Here is a 21,334-nt window from a genome sequence, read left to right as displayed (position 1 = left end):
GACGCAAGAAGGAAGAGATATGGGAACATATGTATATGTATAACTGATTCACTTTTTTATAAAGCAGAAACTAACACACCATTGTAAAGCAATTATACTCCAACAAAGATGTAAAAAAAAAAAAAAAAAACAAAACCAAAAACACAAAATAGGGGTTTTCTGCCATCGTCTCAGGGTTAAAGACCAAAGCCAGAAAAAAGCAAATTTAGGAAGGCAGTCTTCAGGAAGAGTCTAGGGATGGGTTGGGGCAGGGGGTGCAGTGGAAGATCCAGATATTACTCTCCATTTCCCTCTGATGCTTGCCTTCAAAATTACCTTTGCACAGTTAGGTAACAGGTTCCCCCATGGCAGTGCCTGGTAGAAAGTGGCTCTTGAAAACAGCCCCCAGAGGACTGGGCCACTCCCCCTCAGCCAAAGAGGAGAGGAGGTCTAACTGGATGTGACACAGGGACCACTTAACCCTTCCTCTGTCTACTTCTCTTCTAAAGGCACAAAATGGGAAGGGGTAATTGGACACAAAGGCAGACTCTTACAGTAGGATGGGTTTCCCGGCCACCCTTTCATCAGACAGCAGGCGTGGTAAGATGACCTTCACTTCCTGCATGCGCCTTACGTCACTGGAATCCAGGACAAAAACAAGTCCATGTGCCTGCGCGTAGTAGTTTGGCCAGATTTCTCGGCCCTTCCTGTCTCCATTCAGGTCGTAGATGGAAACTTCATAATCATCCAGCAGGAGTGTGGTCAGTTCAGGTTGCGTACAACCGCCCATACTCCTGGGGAGTACTACGCATAGGGGAAGAGAGGAGAAGCAACAACAAAACGGGGCTATAGTTAGATGAATTTGTTAAACTATGATCCGAACTTTGACTAGAGCCTGCCCTGAGGAATCCTACGAATGTATCTTGCCATCGGGCTCATGCTCGCCAATCCATCCCCCTAAACCGCACTGTGCTCATGCTACCCTCTCCTGGCTCAGTAACCTTCCGTGAGTACCCACTGCTCCGAAGATAGAATACAGACTCCTTTGCCTCCTAACCTGCCAGATCTATCTCTTCCCTGACTGGTGTCCAGGGTCCCTGGTACCCAGTCTCTTCCTCCCTATGCTTCTTGACTCATGTGCCTCTCTACCCCCCACTCCACATGAATGTCATGCTCTTTCTTGCTCTGGGCCTTCACAAGATGCTATTCCTGCTGGTTAGAACACTCTTCCACTACCCTCTGCTTCGTTAACACCTATTTTGTTTTTTAAATATCAATTTAGATCTTGTTCCTTCTAGAAAGTTTTCTCTAACTCACACCACCATCCCCCACTTTCTTCTGGGCTTACCACTATCACAGCACATATTACAGTGTTATAAATTCTATGATTTATTTATCTGGGTTATAAACTGCAACAGGATAGGAACCCCTTCAGTTTTACTTACTGTTATATACATAATGCCAAGCACAGAGGTTGGCACACAGGTGCTCAATAAACATTTGTTGAATGAATTTGATGAGTGAATGAATGAATGAATGAACTAACAGGACGCTCTTCTCTCGCATCCTTTCTTCAAGGCCCAGCTCAAGTACCACTTACTTTAGAAGCTTCTCTGACCAGTCCAGCTCTCACTTCTCTCTCTCTTGTTGAACGCGTGATCTGTTAAACTGGTCCTTCACCTCATTCTGTGCATGTCCTGCCTCCCCAGCTAAAATCTAAGCTCTGTGAGGGAGGGGCTCTGCATTCCCTTACGCACAGTAGGTGTTCAGTAAATGTTTATGGTGCCTGTTACTGTGGATGAGCGTATGAAGTCCTCTTCCTTCTATCTCCTCCGAGAAACCATGCCAAACTCAGATACCTTTGCCCTTTTAAGGCTATGGCCAGACCATACAATCCCACAGGGCATTCCACCCTTCACTCAGCCCCCAGAGAAATGTGGTTCAGCATGACAGTCCATAGACACATTCCAGTCTGTTGAACTGACAGTTCTGGCCCAGCTCTCTGCCCATATTAGTAGCAAAATGATTTTATAGATTCTCTACACTCATACCTAGGAGTTCTAAGACCAGAATCAGTAGCTTCTTATTTATAGTTTCAAATCTACCTGGAACATTTTTCATAGGGTTGCCAGAATAAGTCGTTTAGCTGAGAAGTTAATAGGATGCTTTCAGATCTTCGGAAATGTATGATTATACACACATTTACATGTATACACGTCTCTCTACATGTGTGTATATGTACATATTATTACATTTTAATGTCATCTCATAATGTCCTCTTCTATTTTTATGTTAGTCAATGATTTATTTTTAATTATAGCTTTCACAGAACATATAATTTTCAGTCACAGCTTTGATGAATTGTTATGTCTGTATTAGACTACTTAAAAATAATAAGTGAGGGTTTCCCTGGTGGCGCAGTGGTTGAGAGTCCCCCTGCCGATGCAGGGGACACGGGTTCGTGCCCCGGTCCGGGAGGATCCCACGTGCCGCGGAGCGGCTGGGCCCGTGAGCCATGGCCGCTGAGCCTGCGCGTCTGGAGCCTGTGCTCCACAACGGGAGAGGCCACAACAGTGAGAGGCCCGCGTACAGAAAAAAAAAAAAAAAAGTGAATAGGTTAAAACTCTAAAGGTAATTTTAAAATTTTGTTTTCTGTATCAGTGCAAGCTTTATGTTATCTTTCCCCGTTTTTTTTCTTTTTACTTGAAACCTTACCATTTCTTCAATAATTCAGTGTATTGTTGGCAAACTCTAGATGCCACCAGAAGTTGTCCCCTGAAAATTTACATTTCTCTTATTTCCTCTATTAATTTATAAACACTCTGAGGACAGGTACTGAGATGAATCCATATCTATATCCCTAGCAGAGTGTTGCATAAAGCATAGTTTGGGGACTGTCTGCTTTAGAGTTACATGTGGGTGATTGTTAAGTCCTACTCTGTACCAAATGAATCAGAATCTCTAGGCTTGGGACCCAAGCATCTGTATGTTTAGCAAACTCCTACATTTAACAAAATCCCCAGGTGATTCTTCTGCACCTTACATTTTGAGACCCATTGCCTTAAAGAGCAGTAAAATTCATGCCTGTTGTGTCTCAGCATCATCTGGTGCGCTTGTTAAGATTTTGATTCCCTGGGCCTTCTCCAGGCCAAAATATCTGAACCTTCAGGTCCCAGATCAGTTGGTGTGAAAGCTCTTCAGGTGATTCTGATTTTTGGCTCTCAGTACTCACTATGCTCCAGGATCACCTGTGGAGCTTTTAAAACCTATGACATTAGGCCTCATTCTCTGAGAGTTTGATGCCATAGATCTGGGGCGGGGCTCAGGCAGCATTTTCTTTTAAAGCTCCCCAGATGATTGAAATGTATAGCCGGGTTTGAGAGAAACTGCTTTAAACGCCCTCATTTAGGGCACCTGCTTGTGCTCATGCTTGGGTTCCTTGCCCCATATGACCATGCCAGACAAAACAGTTATAGTGAATGATGTTGTTAATGATAACGGCTTATGTCCCAAAATATTTTATAGCTGGTGTCTTCAGATATTCACACAAGTTACTACTTGTAGATTGGAACTTCCTCCCTAGGCTATTATCTGTTTATGGCAATCATAACATTTGCAGGAGCTGGTGGGGGGGCAAGCTATTGCATTGGGTACAGAGGAACCTACTAGATTGACTCTGGCAGTCCTGCACGGACAGAGGTGACCTGAGATGTTCTTTAGAATGTGACATCAGTGGTACTTTGCTTCTTAGCCATTAAAAATGTCTCCGTGAATGAAGTCACAACCATAAACCTATTGGTTTATGAATCAGCCCCAAGTTATTCACCAAGCACAAGGCAAGTTATACAGTAACAAATTAAATAGACTCCAGGCTCTGTCCTCTATGAATTAGAATGGAAAGCAGATGCTATTCTCATAGGCAAAATAGCATAGGGCTAATTACAGATGAGTGCTTCCCAAAGATGACTGGCCAATTGAAAGGCCTGGGGAGTTCTTAAAATATAGATTCCCAGGTCCCACCCAGACTGGATGGGAATCTAGGGGTGGGGCTGAGTTGGGCTCTAAAAATTATCCCCACTTTTATCAGTAATCTTGTGATTTACTCTGGCTCCTTGATTTTTTTGCTGCTGCTTACTGCCAATCAGAGAATCGGGAGAGGCAGAGTCAAGTCTGCTGCCCATAAGGTGGGATACCAGGCTGAACCATTGGCTAAAATGTGCTTGGGGCTGCCACTCCGAGGGTGGGGGGAGGGGAAGAGAGGTTGGAATGAGGCAACATGTAGCCTGAGGAGAATGGTGGAATGAGGGAGAACATTCATTCCACAAGTGAATGAGTAACTACCTGAACATACTAAAAGTACAGAGACTGAAGATACAGAGCTGAAAAAATCCATTATTTTTCCTCAAGGGCTCGCAGTGTAGGGGATGGACTTGCAGTTGTGCAATGACGTTGTGATAAGTGCATGATGGAGGGAGGCACAGAATAGAGTAGGAGCTGAAGAAGGAGGCGCTGGGCATTAGGGATGGCTTTCCTGAGGTCAAGCTTAGGCTGTGTCTTGAGGCATTTGATTAAGCAGGTAGATGATGGAGGGGATGAAATGCTAGGTAGCAGGAGAGCATGTACAGAAAGCGTGGGCATGTGAACTAGAATGGTATAGTGGCAGATGAATGGCAAGTCATTTGTTTTGGCTCCATCAGGGGGCCTATGTGCAGAGCATGGGAAATGAAGCTGGAGAAATCAGGGACCAAATCATGGAGGGCCTTCCTTGTGTGCAGCTGAGGAACTTAAGTTTTATTTTGATGACAACTGGGAGGCATTGAGTGGTTTCATGCAGGGTTGGGTCATGATGAGATGTTTGCATTAAGTCCTTCGGGCAGCTGTGTGGACTGAATACTGGGGAGACAACTACAGATGGCAAGATCAGCCAGCAGGCTGTTGCTGTATTTCAACTAAATTGATGCTGGCTTCAAGTAGGCCAGAGGCAGAGGAGTCAAGTTAGCCCTTTCCTCTACATTGTAGATTGCTGCCAGCCTATATGAAACAACCACCTCATCATAACCCTTCTTTTATTTAATAAAAATCAGTGGAGGGCATCCTATGCCAACCACTGTGCCGGGCTCTTTGACTGGCTAGCAGTTAGCTGTGTCTTCACAACCGGAAAAGTAGCTCCCTGAAATTCTGCGTAACGGCTTCTTGAAATGTCAAGGTATTGAACTGGAGATTTGGTATTAAACTTGCACCTCTCTGAACTGACACCATTTCTCGAGCTCCAACCCTCTATATGAACTGTCACAAAGAGTTTCACGTTATTGAACTTCTTCATCATCCCCCACTTGTCTCTCTTATCTAGACCAAATTCCACTTTAATTGAGCTCTGAAACTAGACACTTTCAAACATGCTATCCTTCCTAATCGACTGTGGTGCTTTACATAGTCTGAGTTCATTCATACTGACATTGTGAGAAGACCTTCAATTAGGATATCTTATAAAGGGAGCAGGTGACAGACATTACATAAACAGGCTGATAACACCCGAGGAGAGCAGAGAGAGAGAGAGAGAGAGACAGACAGACAGACAGACAGAGTGAGAGAGTGTGTGTGTGTGTGTGTGTGTGTGTGTGTGTGTGTGTGTGTGTTAGGAAGTGTTCACCTTCAAAAGAGGAAACTCAAGGGTCATGAAGTAAGGCTAGGAAGGAATGATTGTTTCATTGGTCGCTGGGACCCATGGGAGACCTAAACCAGGATCTAATACTCTCAATTCCTTACGTCTCTGGAACGCCTTCACAAGAACAGTTTTGCCTGAGTTGTCCAGTCCAATGATAATGATGGTCACATTCCTAGAAATGGAAAATGAGCCAAAGCCTTAAAAGTACTGTTAGTTCTTAGACTAAAGAAAGAATTATACTCTTCCTTGGTGTTTGGGACTCTGCCTGCAGTGGTCCTAATGCAGTCATAAAAGGCACAGCCAGGTGGTAGAAGGTGGTGTGGGGACCCCTCCCCAAAGCCTCCAAGGATGCTTTTCTTCCCTGATTCACTTGCCTTGTAGAATTGGCCATCCTCCCCCAACCCTGTCCCTAATCTTGTAGACACTACTTAGTCACTTCCCCTAATAATATATATCATAAAGATTTGTCCTTTGAGGGACTGTGGGCAGGTACATTGGAGGAAATGGTGGAACAGGTCTAGAGAAATAATTACAGTATTACCTTAGTGTCTCTTCAGTTGCCTTTACGCGAGGCCAGCAGGAGGTCAGTATCCGGAACATGATTCAGCTTAGTTCTTTAATATAAAGGGAAACAAGTAAACAAGAAATCAGCCCCATTATTAACTCTGAACCTAAATCAGCTTATGAGTACACAGGTACTGATAAACACAAAGCCTGGGACTGTCAGAAGTCCATTACTTCATTCTATCCAACCTTGTCTATGTCATAGAGGGAGGGACTGGTTATCGTCAACTCTAGTGGCAAAATGGGGTGATCTCTTATTAAAGCAACCCACATAGGCATGATGGCATCAGGTGTGACCTATCCCTTCAGCCATAGTTCATTCCTGTTATGAATATTTTCATGCAACCTTGGGGGTGCGGGTGGGGTGGAGAGATGCCTTGGAGAAGAACCAGCTTAGAGTTCAATTGGAAGACCTGTTCTAATTAACAGCTATTCATTGGGCTTGGTTCTCTTACTGCCTCTGCTTCAAAAATGTGGGTGTTGGTGACCCACTATCATAGCTTTCATACCATTCCTAGTGCTATAAGGGATTTTAGAGATCATCTACTCTAATTGATTTCAAACATCAGTCCAGGTACCCTACTCTCAAAGATCTCAGGGAGCAGCATAAGCTCCCCAGGTAATATCAAAGTACAGCCGTATTTGGAAGTGATTGCCTAAGTAGAAAGGGTAATTTAAACAGTCACTTCACAGTTAATCCATGTTGTAGCATGTATTAGGATTTCATTACTTTTTATGGCTGAATAATATTCCATTGTATGGATATACCACCTTTTGTTTATCCATTCATCAGTTGATGGACATTTGGATTGTATTTACTTTTTGACTCTTATGAATAATCCTGCTATATACATGTGTGTACAAGTTTTGTGAGGACATATGTTTTCAGTTCTCTTGGGTATATACCTAAGAGTGTAATTGCTGGGTCATATGATAACTCTCTGTTTAACCTTTTTAGGAAGTGTCAGATTATTTCTACATTTTACATTCCTACCAACAAGGCAGGATGGTTCGAATTTCTCCACATCCTCGCCAACTCTCATTGTTGTATTTTTTTTATAGCCATACTAGTGGATGTGAAGTGGTATCTAATTGTAGTTTTGATTTATATTTTCCTAATGACTAATTACATTGGGGCCCAGAGCTGGGGGAAGCTCTGGTTGGGTTAACAAAGTACTTAGGCTGATACTCATATGGGCTTTTCTTAGCTATCTGATGAGCACAGTGTATGTGCCAGCTTATCAATGAATAACTTAGCAGGGTTCTGCAGAGTCACCCATTGTTTTAGAGAATTGCCGTCCCCAAATAGGGACTCACATTTCATAGCATGTCTTAGAGCATAGTTCATTCCCTAGAAAATCATTTAGATTCCCATAAGGACCTCCTGGAGAATAGCTCTGGCTTATGCCAGATGAAAGGGAAACCTTATATGTGGCCTGTGATCAAAACCAGCCTTACTTCAGCTTTGCTCATGAAGCTGATAAGACCTGGAGCCTGAAACACCAGAGTCTGATTGTCTGGGTTCCATGATAGCCATCTCCCTTTGAGACAAGAAGTAGCAGCTTCATGTCTACTTCCTGATAATTAGCAGAGCTTCCTAACTTGATCTCAGGAAGTCTGTATTTGTTAGTACCACTAAAAAAGGTCAAACTGGCATCACACAAATTCTTCATTAAGAACATATCTTAAAGAAGGATCATGTACCACAATGTTCATTGCAGCTCTGTTTAGCCAGGCCATGGAAGCAACCTAAGTGTCCATCGACAGTGAATGGATAAAGAAGATGTGGCACATATATACAATGCAATACTAGCCATAAAAAGAAATGAAATTGAGTCATTTGTAGTGAGGTGGATGGACCTAGAGTCTGTCTTACAGAGTGAAGTAAGTCAGAAAGAGAAAAACAAATACCAAGTGAGAGAGTGGCATGGACATATATACACTACCAAATGTAAAACAGATAGCTAGTGGGAAGCAGCCGCATAGCACAGGGAGATCAGCTCGGTGCTTTGTGACCACCTAGAGGGGTGGGATAGGGAGGGTGGGAGGGAGACGCAAGAGGGAAGAGATATGGGGATATATGTATATGTATAGCTGATTCACTTTGTTATACAGCAGAAACTAACACACCACTGTAAAGCAATTATACTCCAATAAAGATGTGAAAAAAAAAGGATAAGTAGGATAACCGAGAAGGAAAATTAATTGGACTAGGGATTGCCGGGTCCTTTCATTTCTAGCACCTCTCCTGGGTACTCTGGAATGAAATCACCTAAATTAAACCTACCATTTTCAGATTTCTTATCTACAGAATGGAGATGATATATTTTGCTTACCTTGAGGTGGTTAATTATGTATCTGATTAGAAGTTGGTTCTTTTTGGGTGAAAGACATAAGATGGGTAGGGTAATAGGAAGGTGTATTGAGCTTTCTAGCCTTCTTGCCAGAGTAACACAACTTAGTTGCCCCCTTATGAAGAGTAAGTCCATGTCCTAACAGTGGCTGTCAAGGTTCTGGCATATCCATGGTAATCACTGACTGGTTCATAGCAGCCAAACCCACATCTCCCTACCTTGTCTGATTAAAGCTAATTACTAAATGAACTTTTTTTTGGCTGTGTTGAGTCTTCACTGCTGCACGCGGGCTTTCTCTAGTTGCAGTGAGCAGGGGCTACCCCTCGTTGCAGTGCATGGGCTTCTCATTGTGGTGGCTTCTCTTGTTGCAGAGCACGGGTTGTAGGCGTGCAGGCTTCAGTAGTTGTGGCTCACAGGCTCTAGAGTGCAGGCTCAGTAGTTGTGGCACACGGGCTTAGTTGCTCTGCGGCATGTGGGATCTTCCCGGACCAGGGCTCGAACCCATGTCCCCTGCATTGGCAGGCGGATTCTTAACCACTGCACCACCAGGGAAGCCCACTAAATGAACTTCTGGCCATCATGTTTTTTTTTTTTAAGTTTACAGAGTATTTATATAGAACTATGTGCCAGCACTCTTTTAAGCACTTTATACATATTAAACTCACCTAATCCTTATTATAACAAAAAGTAGGGGCTATCATTCTTTGTAAGAGATGAGATTCAGTATATTAATGCATATATGTGGAATCTAGAAAAATGGTACAGATGAACCGGTTTGCAAGGCAGAAATAGAGACACAGATGTAGAGAACAAACGTATTGACACCAAGAGGGGAAAGTGGGGCGGGTGGTGGTGGGATGAATTGGGAGATTGGAATTGATATATATACACTAATATGTATAAAATAGATAATAAGAACATACTATATAAAAAAATAAATAAAATTAAATTTTAAAAAAAGAGAGAGGTGAGGTTCACAAAGAGGTTGAGTAATTTGCCCAAGTTTACCCAGCTAGTTAGTGGTAAAGCCCAGAATTCAAACCCAGGCAGTCTGGTTTCAGAGTCTGTGTATTAAGTTAAAGGTCTCACAGGCTGTGTGAGTGAGATTTCAGAGACCAGAGAAACTGCCTCAGCTCTGGGCCTTTCCATCTTTTCTGGACAAACTGTATTGTACTTCTTCTTTTTTTTTTTTTTTTTAACTTAAAAGAAACTTTATTTTTTAGAACAGTTTTAGACATACAGAAAAATTACAAAGATAGTACAGAGAGTTCCCATATACCTTGTACACGTTTTCCCCTTTTATTAAGTGTTGACCTGAATCACATAGACTGCCGGTTATTTCTCCAGCAAAAATGGGTTTATTCGGGATCAACAAAGAATTACAATTTGGGGTCTGCAACCATGACAAACCAAACATAAGTACCCCTCACAGCAAGGAGGAGAAAAGGAAGTTGGGTGGGCTATACTAAACAAAGAGTCCATTGGAGGAATTGAGAGTTCGAAATATAGTGGCTTTTCATTGGCTGAGTTGTGACAGTTTCTCATTGGCTGAACTCTTGCCAGGCAAGAAAAGGAAGTCTTCCTGTTGGGCTCTGCTGTTGTCATAGGGTGTGAGACCTCCCCCTTCTAGCCTCTTGACTATTTTAATTGTGGTTTTTGTTTATTAATTTTTACATTTCCTCCTTTTGATCATGATCTTTCTCTGAAAGCATCACTGGTTAAGAGTCAGGTTTTCTGGTTTCAGTGGCTTTTTGTCCCTCAGTGCCAGAAGGGACCTTTCCTGGGTGTAGTGTCCCACAATGCAGGGAAAGTGCACATATTGGAAACTTATTGCGGTCACATTTGAGTAACGAGGGTAGGAGGGACAACTCTGAGGCACTTTTTTTTGTGTGTGTGGTACACGGGCCTCTCACTGTTGTGGCCTCTCCCGTTGCGGAGCACAGGCTCCGGATGCGCAGGCTCAGCAGCCATGGCTCACGGGCCTGGCCGCTCCGCGGCATGTGGGATCTTCCCGGACCGGGGCACGAACCTGTGTCCCCTGCATCGGCAGGCGGACTCTCAACCACTGCGCCACCAGTGAAGCCCACTGAGTCACTTTTTATCTAAAGTCCATATATCATCAAGATCATAGGCATTGGAGATCATATGACATGTTATATCATCATCAAAGGATTGGCAGACAAACTTCTGACAAGCCTGTCCTAGATATCTTGGGAAAGCTGTCTCATCAGATGTTGTCTGCTTCAATTCTGGGAACTGTTTACTTTCAGGTCACCAGATGATGTGCAGGTCCACTCAGGGTGCGGTGCTTTCTTTACACGTGTCATGTGAATCAAAGAGTCTGTTCCCTGGAGTTTGATGGCACAAGGGTTGGTTAGCAGTACCTGATAGGGGCCTTTACAGTGAGGTTGAAGAGAGTCCTTCTGGAGGTGTCTTTTCTTTTTATAATTTTTTTAAAAATTTATTTATTTATTTTTGGCTGTGTTGCGTCTTTGTTGCTGCGCACGGGCTTTCTCTGCTTGCGGTGAGCGGGGTCTACTCTTCGTTGCAGTGTGCAGGCCTCTCATTGCGGTGGCTTCTCTTGTTGCAGAGCATGGGCTCTAGGCGTGCGGGCTTCAGTAGTTGCAGCACGTGGGCTCAGTGGTTGTGGCTCGCAGGCTTAGTTGCTCTGCAGCATGTGGGATCTGCCTGGAACAGGGCTCGAACCCGTGTCCCCTGCATTGGCAGGTGGATTCTTAACCACTGCGCCACCAGGGAAGTCCTGGAGGTGTCTTTCCCAGTAGATGAAATCTCCAGGCTGCGAGGGTGCTTAAGGTCTTTGTCTCCTGAGAGCGCACTGCGAAAACATTGCTCTACTAAAACATGGTTATTTTTAATAGAAGCGATTAGGCCTTTGCAATATTGGAGTATTTCTCGTTTTGTCAGTTGTGGGGCAAAAGAGGTAGGAGCCGAGTGCATTGAGTGACCTGTGACTATCTCAAAGGGTGAGCGTTTGAGTTCCAAAAGGGATGGATATAAGATTTAGAAGGATCAACTGCAGTGCTTTTGGCCAACTTATTATTTGGAGGGCCCATACAAATTTTGCCAATTGAGTTTTAATAATGCTGTTAGTGCATTTGACTAAACCAGAGGATTGAAGGTGCTAAGTGCAGTGAAACTGTTGTAAAACTGGCCAAACAGCACAGATGTCAAAATACCTGACCAGTAAAATGGGTCCCTTGATCATTACGAAGTTTGAGAGGATTTCCCCAGGTAGGTATAATATTTTCCAAAAGGACTTTAGCCACAGAAGAGGCAGTAGCCTCTCTGCAAGGGAAGGCTTCAGTCCAGTGTGAAAACATTCAGGCCATGACCAGAACGTATTTATTTACATCCCTGAGATGGAGGAAGTTGTATGAAATCCAATTGCCAGACCTTGAATGGTCTATAAGGCAGTTTAAAATGCTTGGGAGCAGTAAGAACAGGCTTCCCTGGGTTGTACTTTGGACCAGTGGGACAAGTGAGGTAGGCATTTTTTGCAGCTTTGTTAATGTTTCCCCACAAATATTGATTCATGAAAGTTATAATTTTGTCAGTAGACCAATGGTTTAATGCATATACAATGATTAGGAGTAGGAATATTAGAGTCTTCAGTAAGACTGAATTGTTATTTGATCTGAACCAGAGCTTTGGCTTTTTATCAAACCAAGAGTTGTTGAATTTCCAATCTTGTGTTTTCTTTTCTGAGGCCAATTGTTGGGCTTCTCCAGCCAGTTTTTCTAAGTTATCATTTGGGGAAATGTCCCTTTGGTCCGTGACAGAAGTTTGACTGCTTTTGGTTCCTTTAAGGGCAGCATTCCCTGCGGAACTGTCAGCACGGTAATTTCCCTTAGCTTCCAGGGAGTCAAGTTTAGAATGCCCTGGAATTTTAATAATAGCTTAAGTGGCAGGTAAAAGTATTACATTCAATAATTCCTGAACATAGGGGCCATTTTAAATTTTATTTCTACTGGAAGTTAGGAAGCCATGTTGCTTCCACAACATTCCAAAATCATGAGCTTCTCCAAAAGCATGTCTACTCTCAGTATAAATATTGGCAGTTTTGTACTTGGCTGAAGTACAGCCCTGTTGGGCTGAAGTAGCCATAGGTAAAGATGCTGCCTCAACAACATCAAAAGGAGTTCCAATAGCATACCCAGCACAATATTTACCATGATCACCTTTTAAAAAAGAACCATCAGCAAACTATGAGAAGTCAACATTACCCAAATGATTTTCCTGCAGATCATCACGAGGCATCAGGAGGTGATCCATCAGTGTTAAGCAGTTGTGAGGGACTTCACTGATGATGGAGGAGAGAGGAGTCGCAGGGTTAAGGTTATTACAACCTAAAAGAGTTATGTGAGGAAGTTAACAAAAGGGCTTCTTAGGAGTTGAGGTGGCTGACTGAGAAATGTTGAGTGTGATGAGAATTCAGAAGGGCTTCTACTGCATGAGGTACAAAAATGGTTAAAAGGGATTCCCACCACAATCTTTTTGATGGCCTTAACCAAAAAGGCAGTGGTAGTAATGGCTCTAAGGCAAGGTGTGGGGTGGGGGGTGTCCTTGTGCCACAGGGTCCAGTTGCTGGCTATAATACCCTGTGGATCAATGGTGGTCCCCATGTTTTTGGGCGCATACCCCAAAGGCATTACCTTCCTTTTCATATATAAAAATGGAAAAGGGAATCTGATCATTGGATGCCCAAGGGTGTGTGGGTTCATCAGACTCTCCTTTAAGGCCTTAAAGGCTATTTTGTCTGGTTCTTCCCATAAAATTGTGTTGGGGTTGTTCTTTAGTAAAATATACAGATATTTGGCTGTAAAAGAGAAATCTGGAATCCAGTTTCAGCAATATCCACCTAGCCCGAGAGAACCTTGTAGTTGGCGCTTAGTTTTGGATTTTCAGAAACTTAGGACATCATGAAGCCTTCTGGATCCAAGTATAGCCCTTTTTCTGGTATCAGATGCCCTAAATATCGAACCTGGGTTTGGGAAAACTGCAATTTTTCCTTGGCAACCTTATGTCACTTTAAGGCTAAAAGCTTTAGCAAGAGGATGCTGTTTTCCTGTGAGGAGGCTTGAGAAGGAGGGCAAAGAAGCAAATCATCCACATATTGCAACAAAGTAGAACCCCAAAGGAACTTTATACCATCCATATCAGCCTTCAGGATTTGTGAGAAATAAGGACGCTCAGTAAAACCCTGAGGCGTTACTGTGCAGGTGAATTGTTTCTCTTCCCAAATGAAGGCAAAAAGGTATTGGTTAGAATGCACTGCATAAATCAATCATAGTAAAGAGTTTGCTTCTGTTGGAAATGGATGTTAGTAGCATATGAAAGTTAGGAATAACAGGGTGTCGAAGGATAACAGTCTTGTTTAATGCTCAGAGGTCCTGGAAAAACTTCCACCCTCAGCCCTTAGGTTTTCTTGCTGGTAAAATCAGAGGACTACAGGGATTAGTACAAGGGATAATGAGGCCTTGAGCCTTGTTATCTTCTATTAAGGGCTTTTTACCTTGAACGCCTTCTTTACTTAAGGGTGTTGATTAATTCTGGGGAGAAGTTTCGGGGGGGCGGTATTTGGATCTTGGTGGGATGTACACTGAATTACCAATATCAGTTGGAGATTTTGCCCACAAGGAGGGTAGTAGCTGATCCAATAGGGACAAATGATCAACGTTTCCAGAATCAGCTGTAGTACCATCAGAGACAGAGCAAATAAAAGATGTCAAAGGGTCATTTAAGTCACCTGATTGACTGCTTTGATGACTACTGTCAAATTGTAGAATTATTTCTTCCTTTTGGGAGAGAAAAATTCTGGCATGATGGTACTTCTCTAAGAAGACTCAGTGAAATAAATGGATAGGGGTGGAGGAACTAAGGAGAAAAGGGTGTGTATCTCTCAAAGGGCCTAAACAAAAGAGAATAGGTTCAGAGACAGGAACCTCTTGACGTTCATTAAGGGATCCCTACTAGTTGAACTGTCTTAGTGCTCCAAGGTAGAGACCATTTTATTGTAGTGGGGTTGAGCACCAAGAGTGTGGCTCTGGTGTCAGGGCTGGAAAAGATTTATCCTTAATCTGGAGAAATGTTCTTCAAGATAATTAAGAGGGAGGGATTGGGAATAGCCCTTATAGTTCCTTTGAATCCTGTCATTGAGAATTGGGAGGATGTTGGATAGACAAGTTAGAAGGCTGAAGGCACGTGAAGTGCTTAAATTGGTAACAATCTCTTTTCTGAGATCCTGGCTCTTTGCAATAATAGCAGAAACTAGGAGGGTTTTGGTTTTGTTTAGGGGCCTCCATTTGCTGGAGTTGAAGATTAAGAATTTTAGCAGTTTTCCTTTTATGTGACTCATCTAGAGTGTAAGAGAGCTGGTTTGCCAGATTAACTAAATCTGGAGTGGACAAAGTTTCCCATTCCATCCTGGTCCTTTTTACTAGAAGAGAAAAATCCTGGTTCAGCCCACTAATAAAAATAGAGTTGAAAGCTACCAAGGAAGAACAACATCTGAAGGAAGATTAGAATTTTCCTTAAACACATTTCTGAAGTTGATCATATAGTCATGAACAGGTTCATTAGGTTTTTGTGTGCAAGCCTGAATTTTGTTCCAAGAAACAGGCTTTGGAAAAGCACTATGAATTGCTCTATGAAGTTACTTAGCGATTGCCTGAGCTTGATTGGTAAATGGGCTGGTCTCCCAGTTGTAATTCTAGACACCTTTCAGGATTTCCCCAGTTGGTGATTTTCATCCAAAGCTGGGCCTGGCCTTCACTGACAAGCATATGAACTAGCTGATTTAAGTCAGAGTTGATAAGACTGAATGACTATATTAAATTCCTCAGCATATCTGTAAGGATTTCAATTACTTTGGGAAAATCTTTGACTATGACTTTGCAGTTCCACTTTAGTCCAGGGGATATAAAAAAATTAAGAGTTTAGTCTCTGGATCCTCACAAGGCTTAATTTTAGAGAGACAGATTCTGGTAAGTTCAGAGGAAATGGCAGTGGGGAGAGTTTCAGAGAAAACGGAAAGTTCGGTGAGAGAATTAGTATGGGGGAACTGAGGGTTACAGAGGAGGTATAGGTGGCATAAAAGGGAAGGAGGAGGATGGCACTGGAGGCAGAGCCAGGGGAAAGGAATAAGATGACACTGGAGGCAGTATCTGTGATGCAGAAGCCAGGGAAGACGAACATAAGGCTTCTGCAGCCATTCTGTCTTTCTTTGTTTGCCTCAGAGGATCTTAAAATCTTATTTTGCAGAGATGCAATTTTAGGCTCCTGATAATGTTTGGAAGCCTCAAAATAATTGAAATAGGCATTCCACTCAGTTTTGGAAATTTTACAGGTGTGGTTGTTAATTTGGTCTTAAGAAAAGTAAGTTTGGGATTTCAGTAGTTCTCCATAATGACCATTCACGTTCTAAATTGCCTTTGGTTAGGCTGGTCCATTTACTTAGAAATGTACATGAGGAAGGACTGCGGGTTTTTTTTGCGGTACGCGGGCCTCTCACTGTTATGGCCTCTCCCGTTGCGGAGCACAGGCTCTGGACGCGCAGGCTCAGCGGCCATGGCTCACGGGCCCAGCCGCTCCGCGGCATGCGGCATCCTCCCGGACTGGGGCACGAACCCGTGTCCCCTGCATCGGCAGGCGGACTCTCAACCACTGCGCCACCAGGGAAGCCCAGGACTGTGGGGGGTTTTTTTGTGTGTGTGGTACGCGGGCCTCTCACTGTTGTGGCCTCTCCCGTTGCAGAGCACAGGCTTAGAGGCCACGGCTCACGGGCCCAGCCGCTCCGCGGCATGCAGGATCCTCCCGGACCGGGGCACGAACCCGTGTCCTCTGCATCGGCAGGTGGACTCTCAACCACTGCGCCACCAGGGAAGCCCAGGACTGCGGGGGTTTTTTTGTTTGGGTTTGGTTTTTTTTGCGGTACACGGGCCTCTCACTGTTGTGGCCTCTCCCGTTGCAGAGCACAGGCTCTGGACGCACAGGCTCAGCGGCCATGGCTCACGGGCCCAGCCGCTCCGCAGCATGCGGGATCCTCCCGGACTGGGGCACGAACCCGTGTCCCCTGCATTGGCAGGCGGACTCTCAACCACTGTGCCACCAGGGAAGCCCAGGACTGTGTTTTTAAACATAAAATCAGCCAGGGTCCCGGTAGGTAAGGGTGCCCTCAAAGTATTTAGATAATTGGTATCCCATTTCTCAGAGGTTTTTCTTTAGAGTAAAATAGTAATTTTCAAACAGCCTAAACAGGCTCAAACAGCCTGCAGGCCTACTACCAGCCAGTTCTAAGGGAACAATCTAGTCTCAAAGGAGCCAGGCTAAAGGCTGCTCAGCACAGCTCTAATGGGCAGCCTAATCCTGAAGGAATCAAGCTGAAGGCTGAATAGCACAGTTCCAATGAAACAGCTCCTGTTCCAAACGAAATCAAGCTGAAGGCTACCACAGTTCCAGTTGGAATAACCTGATTTCCAAAACAAAAGAAAACAAAAAACAAAAAACCAGGCTGAAGTGCCAAAGAAGTACTCACAGACAGAATAAGGCCTTAATCAGAAAGAATAAACCGTTAAAATAGATTCCAAATTAAACCCGGAGAGCTTCAAAACACAAAGAGGGCAGAAGCTTGGATCCAGGAGAAAAACTTACCCTTAAACCTCGGGGTCAGCAATAAAAAACCGTTCAGTGGGATTTTTAGTTACCGTACCTGTCTGTGCACCAGCCTCAAAGTCGTTGGGGGTCTCCTCTGGATCCCTGTATGGGCCCCCAAAATGTTGACCTTTAGCAGACTGCCAGTTACTTCTCAGGTAAAAGTGGATTTACTCAGAATCAGCAAAGAATGGTAATTTGGCGTCTGCAACTGTGGTGGGCCACAGGCAAGTCCCTCCAGCACAAGCTGACGAGAACGCTTAGCGAGAGTTCAAAGAGGAAGCTGGGAAGGCTAGTAAGCAGAGAGTCCATTGGAGGAATTGAGAGTTCGAAGTATAGTGGCTTTTCATTGGCTGAGTTGTGGTAGTCTCTCATTGGCTGAGCTCTTGCCAGGCAAGAAGAGGAAGTTTTTCTTCTTCCTGTTGGGGGCTGCTATTGTCGTAGGTTGTGAGAGCTCCCCCTTCTGGCTTCTTGACTCTATTTTATTTGAGGTTTCTGTTTGTTAATTTTTACAATACCTCACACTAGTATTTGTTAAAATTAAAGAACAAGTATCGATACATTATTATTAACTAAAGTACATACCTCATTCAGATTTCCGTAGTGCAGTCTCTTTTGCCTTTAGTGTTACAGACTCCACTTATTTCCAAAGTCAGTTGGGTCACCACACTTGCCCTACCTCCTTCATTGAAGTTGTTTCATACATTTGTAATACACATGCTGTAATAAGTTAATTTTGTGTGTCAACTTGACTGGGCCATGGGGTGCCCAGATATTTGGCCAAACATTATTCTGGGTGTTTCTGTGAGGTTGTTTATGGGTGAGATTAACATTTAAATAGACTGAGTAAAGCAAATTGCTCTCCCTAATTTGATCTCATTCAGTCAGTTGGAGGCAGGACTAAGAACAAAAAGGCTGACCCTCCCCCAAGTAAGAGAGGAAGGAGTCAGACAGAAGTCTGACTGCCTTTGAGTTGGGACATTGACTTCTTTCCTGCCTTCAGACTCAAAGTGAAACAACGGCTCTTCCTGGGTCTTGAGTCCACTGGCCTTTGGACTGGAACTACAACCATCCACTCTTCTGGTCTTCAGGCCTTAGGACTCATACTGGAACTAAACAATCGGCTCTCCTGAATCTCTAGCTTGCCAGTTCACCCTGCAGATCTTGGGACTTGCCAGACTATATAAATGCATGAGCCAGTTCCTTATAATAAATCTACACACACACACACCTCCTATTGCTGGGTTGTGAACAGCTGCATGTTCTTGCATCAGGACCTCCTTCTATCCTACCCCTTCTCTCCTGCCTCCAGTTCTCTGCCTCAAATACTCTCCTCCCACCCTTCATTTTCATGGTTTGTTCTCATCTCTCAATTCTCTCATCTTCCTGTCACCTCCTCAAAAGAAGCCTTCCCTGACCCAGTTTATTTCCATTTCCCCTTTCATCCCTGTTATTTTTATTTTTAACAACTTTTTAGTTAAAATAAAGATACAGAAAACTACACAAAACAAAACTTAGCTTAAAGAGTTGCTATAAAGTGAACACCCTAGTAACCATCATCTTATTTAATCTGCATGTTTATCCTCTATTCCTTTCTCTTTTCTTTTCAACATTATCATACCTTAAAATAGACTTTAAAAACCCACATCTATACAGTTTTAAGACACACAGATTCATGTATCCACCACCACAATCTATGTACAGAACAGTTCCATCACCCCCAAAAGCTCTCTGTTGCTATCCCTTTATAGTTTCACCTCTTACCCAACCTCCCCCACCCCACTAACCTCTGGCAACTAATAGTCTGTTCTCTATTATTATAGTTTGTCATTTCGAGAATGTTATATATATGGAATCATACATTTATGATTAAAACTGGCTTTTTTACGTCAACTTCATGCCATTGAAATTCATCCAAATAGTTATGTATATAAATAGTCGGTTTCTCTTTATTGCTAAATAGTATTCCATTGTGTGGATGTACCACAGTGTATTTATTCTATCTTTTGAGGAACATTTGGATTATTTCCAATTTTTGGCAGTTGTGAATGGAGCTAGAATAAACATTCATGTTCAGGATTTTTTTTAACAAGATGAATGTTTATATTTTTTAAATTGAGGTATAGTTGATTTATAATATATTAATTTCAGGTGTACAAGATAATGATTCAGAATTTTTCTAGATTATACTCCATTTATAGTTATTATAAAATATTGACTATTTTCCCTGTGCTGTACAATATATCCTTGTAGCTTATTTATTTTATACATAGTAGTTTGTACCTCTTAATCCCCTACCCATATCTTGCCCTTCCCCCTTCCCTGTCCCCACTGGTAACCACTAGTTTGTTCTCTATATCTCTGAGTCTATTTATTTTTTGTTGTATTCACTAGTTTTATTTTTTAGATTCCACATGTAAGTGATGATATAGTATTTTTCTTTCTCTGTCTGATTTATTTCACTAAGCATAATGCCTTCCAGGTCCATCCATGTTGTTGCAAATGGAAAATTTTCATTTTTTTATGGCTGAATAATATCCCATTGTGTGTGTATGTGTGTGTGTGTGTGTGTGTGTTTGTGTGCATGTATAACTTCTTTATCCCTTTGTCTGTTGATGGTATATTCAGGATTTTTACTTTTTATTTTGAAATAACTAGATTCACAGTACAAGGAGGTCCTATGTACATTTCACCTGGCTTTCCCTATTATTAATGATAATAGCTTGTATAACTATAGTACAATATTAGAACTATGAAACTGACACTGATAAAAATGCACAAACCTTACTCAGATTTCACCAGTTTTACATGCACTCATTTATGTGTGTGTATAGTTCTATGCATTTTAAAAAATAACAGCTTTATTGAGACATAATTCACAAACCATACAATTCTTCCATTTAAAATGTGCAATTCAGTGGTTTTTAGTATATTCAAAGAGTTTTGCATCTATCACTGCAATCAGTATTAGAACATTTTTGCTGTATTCTGTAAGTTTTGGTATGTTGTATTTCCATTTTTATTTGTCTCAAGATATTTTTTTATTTCTCTTTTGATTTCTTCTTTGACTCATTGGTTGTTCAGTAGCATTTTGCTTAACCTCCACCTATTTGTGAATTTTCTGGTTTTCTTCTTGTAATTGATTTCTAATTTCATACCACTGTGTTTAGAAAAGATGTTTGGTATGATTTCAATCTTCTTAAAATTATTAAGACTTATGGCCTAACATATGATCTGTCCTGGAGAGTGTTCCATGTGTGCTTGAGGAGAATGTTTATTCTGTTGCTTTTGAATGGAATGTACTATACATGTCTGTTAAACCCATCTGGTCTAATGTGTTGTTTAAGGCCAATGTTTTCTTATTGATTTTCTGTCTGGATGATCTAACCATTGGTGAAACTGCATTATTAAAGTCCCCTAAAATTGTTGTGTTGTTGTCTGTTTCTCACTTTAGGTCTGTTAATATTTGCTTATCTGCTGAGATGCTCTTATGTTGGGTGCATAAATAGTTACAAATGTTATATCTTCTTGTTGGATTGACCCTTTTATCATTATGTAGTGACCTTCGTTGTCTCTTATTACAGTCTTTATCTTAAAGTCTATATTGTCTGATGTAAGTATAGCTGTCCCAGCTTTCTTTTGGTTTTCGTTTGCATGGAATATATTTTTCCATCCCTTCATTTTCAGTATGTTGTAGGCAGCATATATATGGGTCTTGGTTTTTTTTTAATACATTCAGCTACTTTATGTCTTTTGATTGGAGACTTTAGTGCACTTACATTTAAAGTAATTTTTGATAGGTGTGTACTTATTGCAATTTTGTTCGTTGTATTTTGGCTGATTTGTAGTTCCTCTGTTTCTTCTTCTCTTGCTCTCTTCCTTTGTGATTTGATGATTTTCTGTAGTCCTTTATCTTTTGTGTATAAGTTTCTGCTTTGTGGTTACCATGGGGCTTACATGTAACAATTTACAACAGTCTATTTAATGTGACAACAATTTAAGTTTGGATGCATTCCAGATCTCTGTATTTTTACTCCCCTCCCCATGATTTATGTTTTTTTTTTTTTTTTTTTTGTGGGATGCAGGGTCCTCCCCGCTGTGG

The 21,334-nt window shown here is 42.3% G+C and overlaps 3 protein-coding genes across 12 annotated transcripts in view; 2 read left to right on the top strand and 1 right to left on the bottom strand.

Annotated features, from left to right (window-relative positions):
• Positions 1 to 17,490, bottom strand: part of ARL13A (ARF like GTPase 13A) — a 22,224-nt gene extending 4,734 nt beyond the window's left edge. For 2 of the 7 annotated variants that reach the window (XM_007110882.3, XM_024129468.2), the window contains exons 1-5: positions 17,291 to 17,490; positions 12,807 to 12,929; positions 6,186 to 6,258; positions 5,746 to 5,816; positions 534 to 783 (exon numbers count right to left, since the gene is read on the bottom strand). In XM_007110882.3, the coding sequence (XP_007110944.2) occupies positions 534 to 783; positions 5,746 to 5,816; positions 6,186 to 6,244 (380 nt within the window). In that variant the 5' untranslated portion in view covers positions 6,245 to 6,258; positions 12,807 to 12,929; positions 17,291 to 17,490. Of the gene's footprint in view, positions 1 to 533; positions 784 to 1,579; positions 2,098 to 5,745; positions 5,817 to 6,185; positions 6,553 to 12,806; positions 12,930 to 17,290 lie in introns of those variants that run through there. The other 5 variants (XM_024129469.2, XM_024129470.2, XM_024129471.2 and 2 more) reach the window with 5 other exon arrangements.
• The window catches only part of XKRX (XK related X-linked), a 95,638-nt gene that overhangs the window by 39,517 nt on the left and 34,787 nt on the right, over positions 1 to 21,334 (top strand). The gene's annotated exons all lie outside the window — the stretch shown is intronic.
• TRMT2B (tRNA methyltransferase 2 homolog B) overlaps positions 1 to 21,334 on the top strand; it is a 106,412-nt gene that overhangs the window by 70,852 nt on the left and 14,226 nt on the right. The window lies entirely within an intron of this gene.

Source organism: Physeter macrocephalus, chromosome 21 (genome assembly GCF_002837175.3).
Source record: "Physeter macrocephalus isolate SW-GA chromosome 21, ASM283717v5, whole genome shotgun sequence".
NCBI classification, from domain to species: Eukaryota; Metazoa; Chordata; class Mammalia; order Artiodactyla; family Physeteridae; genus Physeter; species Physeter macrocephalus.
This window is presented reverse-complemented; position numbering and strand designations above follow the sequence as displayed.